General features: G+C 30.3%; 1 protein-coding gene across 2 annotated transcripts; it reads right to left on the reverse strand.

Moving 5' to 3' along the window:
• Positions 1-2,531: 2,531 nt before the first annotated feature.
• On the reverse strand, positions 2,532-5,169 carry LOC108912725. Of its 2 annotated transcripts, none has more exons than XM_018718054.1 (3): positions 5,062-5,169; positions 2,818-3,727; positions 2,532-2,652 (listed from the first exon to the last, which is right to left on the reverse strand). In XM_018718054.1, the coding sequence occupies exons 2-3, from the start codon at positions 3,715-3,717 to the stop codon at positions 2,632-2,634; spliced, it is 921 nt and encodes a 306-aa protein (XP_018573570.1). In that variant the 5' UTR covers positions 3,718-3,727; positions 5,062-5,169; the 3' UTR covers positions 2,532-2,631. The 2 variants fall into 2 exon arrangements, with proteins under 2 accessions (XP_018573570.1, XP_018573577.1); XM_018718061.1 differs by lacking the exon at positions 5,062-5,169 and adding an exon at positions 4,624-4,812.
• Positions 5,170-5,853: the final 684 nt, after the last annotated feature.

The raw sequence follows: 5,853 nt of genomic DNA on the forward strand, positions 1-5,853 counted from the left end.
AAATTAGAAATTAGAAAATGTTTCCAGTACGGAAAGTAACGCTCAACATCATTTATAAAAAATAACAAAAACAAAAGTGGGCCAAGATGTGAACCCTGTGGTGCACCAATGTTATACATAAGAAGATGTTCAATTATTAAATTTAACACAATACATATTAAGTATAAGATGTGATATAAATCATTTTAGCAGATTACTGTGCATACCGATATTTTGACGTTCAACAATAATACTCTTATTGTTTATGTTGAGCTTTTGAAAAAATCGGCATCTACTAAACTTGTTTTCTTTTTTGACATTAGTCAAAAATATTTTGTACCACAGGGACTAAATTAATACCTCCAAACGACCCTTAAAGAATCCATGATCAGTATTAAAATGTAGCTCAGTAGAAAAACTGCTTTAAAAAATAAAACCTTAATTATTGCCTCGAGCAATATACCAAGAATAATTGAAAGTATGTATATATAAATTATAAATAGGGAAGTAATTGGCTATCATGTCTTTATTTCCCGATTTAAGAGTAGGTGTAATTTGAGCATGCTTTCAGGTTGAAAAATATTTATTTTACTGAAAGTATATGGATTGACACACTTTTTGAAAAATAAATAAAGTAAATTGTCTAGTCCGGCTCCTGTATCAACATCTAAATTATTAATTCGGTGTTAATATCCTCATGTTTAATCTCATTTAAAGTTATAGTAGTAATAGTTCATTAAAGTCTATGCAAGAGAAGTTACCAGAAGTTTCAAGGGAACTGAAAAGTTTCCATTTAATAAGTTTTGCCTAGAAAAGTTTCTTAATGTAGTTAAAAAAGGCATTTTTATTAGTGCCCATATATTTGAATACATGTATTCTACGTAGAATATTAAATTTCCTTTTATACCCGTATTTTCTTAGAAATATGTTTATGATTCTCTCCCTCAAATAAAATTTCATCCCAAACTGTTTCTAAGAAGTTCCGAGTTAAACATATTTTATTTTTCATTTTTCTTTTTTTAGGGAAGATATTACATTTCGTATCGACTTCCGGCTGTTCCATGTTCAAAGTCAGTGTTCTACAATATAAGACAACATACTCACCAAACTTGTTTTATCCTTCGTAGCCAGGAACGACTGTTCGTACGTTACAAACAATTATTGTTATCATAACTTTAGTCAAACAGTTATGTCTTATCATTTAAATGATCTTATTTTAGGAAAAGCAGGAAATTTACAGCTTTTATGGATTTGTCTTTTTCAAGTTTTTTTAGTAGTATTTTTTAAAGACGTAATTCAACAACAAATAGAAAACAAGAGTAACTTTTTTCCGAAAACTGTTTTTAAGTGCTCTATGATTTTTCAAAAATTGGAAGTGAACTATTGTTTTTGTTTTGATTAAGGATAAATGAAAATGTTTACTTCAAATTTGGTACAGTGTAGTAGAAATGGTGCGTTTTCTATTGATTTAAATGTATGTTATAGGCAGAAAACCAATTTAAAGACTTTGTTTCAGCACGCCGCATATCCTCTTTCACTTTATCCAGATTATTTCTTGCATTTAATACTGTTGTATCATCTGCAATAAATTAGAAAATCGTTCACTTAAGTTAGAAACCATAATGGCCCGATGACTGAACCCTGTGAGACTCCTAGAAAATCTTGAGCGGTGTCGATATCATTATGTAATTTGTTCTCTTTCTGTTATACAGTGTATTTCTGAAATATGTGCGTTTTTTGAAAAGGGTGATAGATGGCAGGAAAATGAGCAACTTTATTAAACAATTGATGCCCTTATTTTCGAGAAAATTTATTAAGAAAATTAATCATAAATGTAAGCCGACCCTGTGCATCTTGTGCACATACGTTGTGTGTCGTTGTTAGCCGACATATAAAACTAACAGTACCGTGTGGAGTGTACTACGGAACTAATTATTACACACCTCTTATGTACAGGGTGATTCACTATATTTTGACCCCCCTTTAACTTTTTTGTTTTTAGAGTAATAAAAAAATGTGTAATATAAAAGTTGCAGGATTTTTTATGAAGTTTTCAAAAATGACAGTAGAAAAATAAATGATGTTGAAACAAAATGGCCGCGGATGTTAAGTTTGTTAATTTAAACGGAACACCATATATATTTTTTCATGTTTGGATCGAACCTTCCTTATTGAGCATAGTCATATAGGGTTTGTTGGTCCCATCTCTAACAATAAGCGAGATACTATTAAAAAACGAAAAGAAGGTTTTCTATCAGGAAAATTAGACATTTTGTAAATGTTAGACCTCTTTCAGACATTTCCGCCTTTTTTACAGTTACGTACGTATTTACAGATTTAATTGTAATATATTTTGACGTATCGGACATTTTAGTATTGCATCTTGCATCTTGTACAATATGTGTATTATAATCTTATTATCTGTTAATCCTTCATAATGCTTACATTGTAAAACAAAATTCCCTTTCACTCACTGGAAATTTATCATACCTATACATTGAGAGTTGTAGAATATCCAATCCGAGTTGTGTATCGTAGCAATAATATATCAATTGTTTCAGATATTTTATTAATGAATAATTAGTTAATACAAAAATATAAGAGATTGTATCACTTTTGTTGACATTTCTTCCATTTTTAATCTATCATTTTTCAGTTCTCTTTCTTCTTGTACTGAAACAGAAACATAGCTGTTATAAAGCTTAAATAATGAAATGGTAAAAATCAATTTTCCAAAATTTAAAAACTGAATAAAAGTAAGCAATGCCATTACATTTTTTTAATTTTGGGAACTAAATATGAAAGAAGTACTATGGTTTCTTACTGAGGTTTACTTACAACAACATCCACAATTTTGGGCTTTGTATCTTCATTTATTGGTCCTAACTGGTACTCCTCATTGAGAGTCTCTAATATATCCAATGTGGACAAGTTTTGCTTCTGACCTTTCTCATCTTCACTGTACGCATCTTTGAAACTTTCATCATCGCTATCACTCTCGTATATTGAACTTAAGGAGGCTGCGGAAACTTCATCCAAGGGCCTTCCAAAATAGTCACACTCTATTCCTTTTCCATTCACGTCAATAAATTCGAAGTTGCAGGACTTGGTGTAATCTTCTTTCGGATCCACTCTAGCTAATCTATCCGACACACTTGTCTGTTCTTCTAATATTGAATCTAACGATCTACTCCCACACTTACTATCTAAAAAGTTGTTAAAGGTGGAAGACACACGCTTCTTCTTTTTCCTATTGCCTTTTGTTTCAAGTCTCTTCGGTATCTTCGTTACTTCTACCTGAATTGCCTTTTCTTCCTCTTCCTTCTTATCCAGATACAGTTCCCAAGCTTCCAAGGACTCGACGGAGATGGCAGAAGCTACCCTCCTTTTTTCTCTTTTGGTTACCGCTTCTTCTGGATTTGAAAAGGCTTGTACCTGTCTCTGGACATAAGAATAACGTTTCAACTCATCAGGACTAACATTTTTTTCGTCATCTAGAGTCCTAATTCTTTGCTCGTGGTAGATGATTTTCCTGATGCTATTTACAATCTCTTTTAGGATATCTAACACTTCTTTGTAGTGGAAATCCTTTGCTTTTTCCAAAGCTAGTTTGATTTGTGTAGCCTTTTGGTCTATCAGGAGCTTGTGACAGTCAACTATATTTCTCTTTATTTCATCCTCTAGTTTTTCAGTGTTGTCTTGCAAATTCCTACAAAGTTCAGTCAGTGCAGACGACATTGTGGCTGACCTGCAATTATATTGTTCAAAATGAGTTAAAAATAAATGAAATTCTTCCACGTGGTATAAAATTAAAAATAAGAAACTAATGTTCGTATTTCAATCTTGCATCACAAAAGTTTGTTTATGAACAACTTACATATTGGCGTTTATTTCCAGGAACTCCAATTATATGTAGTTAATGTTTTGAAAAATCAAACTTTCTTCATTATCAAAATCTGTAATGACGTTTCTATTTTACTTAGGTCTGTTAGTTTAAATTTGTTTTCCGACTGCATTCATCTATTCACAGTCGTATTTAGCAAAAACGGGAGTATTGCGTCATTACGTGAGAAAAGAGATGTTATTGTGATGTAAGTGAGATCTAGTCGATATGAGAGCTATCCGCAAACGAATGGTATGACGTCATAACATGGCCTCTGTGCGTTTTTCCATGCTCCGCCTTTTTTAATTATTTTGGGGGAGATTGTTGAAAAAAAATTTTGATTTTTTTGCACATAACTTAACTACAATGTGCACTTTCTGAATATGAATTTAATAAATATGTTAATTTAGCCAATTATTGATGTTTTGATATTTTAAGTATAAGCATGCAACAGATATTTATAGTTTAAGGTAATATAATTGCTTTCTGAGTAATATTCGCATTTTATATGTATAGAAAAAATATTTTACAATGTTTCTAAATGAAGTCATCTGGTACATTTTGCAACTGGACGAAAATGTCATTTTTTTCGCGTGTGTACAATGAAAAAAGGGTTTCATCTCAAGTATAAAACAATATTTTTCTACACATATCTAATTGAATATAAATATTCAATTTCTAGAAAAAAAAGTGTGATTTTCGTATGGACTAATACAAGACGCAATCCCTATTTTCAATATATGAGTAAAAAAATAATTTACCTTTATTTTAATTCGCAAAGAGGCCACATTTTAAACTGTCGAACTTGAATCATCATTTTCTGAGAAACACCAACTAAATTGAATCACCATTCACGTTTCAATTTCAATATATCTTACTGTTTCTACTATTTTTACATAAAATTGAATAAACGATATGAAATTACATCTTGTCTATTCTTTATTCAACGGGAAACTATACGTACAGTGTAAAAATTGAACTAGAAATAATATTTTCTATTTTATATAAAATAGTTATCGTCTCTAATTGCAACAAAAACAAATTGCTTGTAATTATTATAACCTATAAAAGGCGTCCTTTGTTTAAAACGACAAAGAGCAGAGCTGAACAAGCGTTTTACATTAAATTATTAACAACATAAATATTTACTATTTTTAATGGGACAGACTGTAATGGAAAAAATATTAAAAATCACTTACCTTCGCAAGCTACAGTACGCCTCACGAATTAGACATTATTTGTTAATGACTAGCTTATCTGGAAAGATTGCTCTTATCTGGGTTAACGAAATTTGCGACAAATGCGATCATATTTTTGTTAACGTGGGAATCGAATACGCTTGAACTGTAAATGTGTCGGTCCATAAAAAGTAAACTTTATACAATTTAATTGAAACGCCATAAATGAAAATTATTGGATTATATAAAATAAAAATATGTTTTTAATATATCAGAATGTTTGAGGATGAAGAATATGTAGGGTTTTTATTTCAAACAAATTCAATTTTTTTTTGCTAAAAATGAAGTATTTTTTTTTCTTTTCTGAAAGCTTTGTGTCCTTGTACAATTCTACTTTTGAATGTGTTTTCATATTAATTATATTTTTACATATTTTTAGTTTTTAATTTCCAAATATCCAAGTCCTAGAAAAAATATTGTATACTCTTTCTAATGACATCAATTCTGAATATAAATGACATTACTTTTCATAATGATATAAAAAATTTTCGATGACATGAACTTGGAGAGTAACTTTATCAAAATAAGTTCTAGGTGCTGTAGAACTTTTTTTCAAATAAATCGTGCTGGTTAATGAGAAATTAGAAAATAATTACATATCTTCTATTATTACACATACAAGGTGTTAGTAAATAAGTGCGACAAATTTCAGGGGGTGATTCTACATGAGAAAATAATGGCAGTTTGCTTATAAACGTATGTCCGCAAATGATTCGTTTTCCGAGATACGGGGTGTCAAAGTTTTTCTTAAAA

The sequence above is a fragment of the Anoplophora glabripennis genome, unplaced genomic scaffold (genome assembly GCF_000390285.2).
Source record: "Anoplophora glabripennis isolate ALB-LARVAE unplaced genomic scaffold, Agla_2.0 scaffold33, whole genome shotgun sequence".
NCBI classification, from domain to species: Eukaryota; Metazoa; Arthropoda; class Insecta; order Coleoptera; family Cerambycidae; genus Anoplophora; species Anoplophora glabripennis.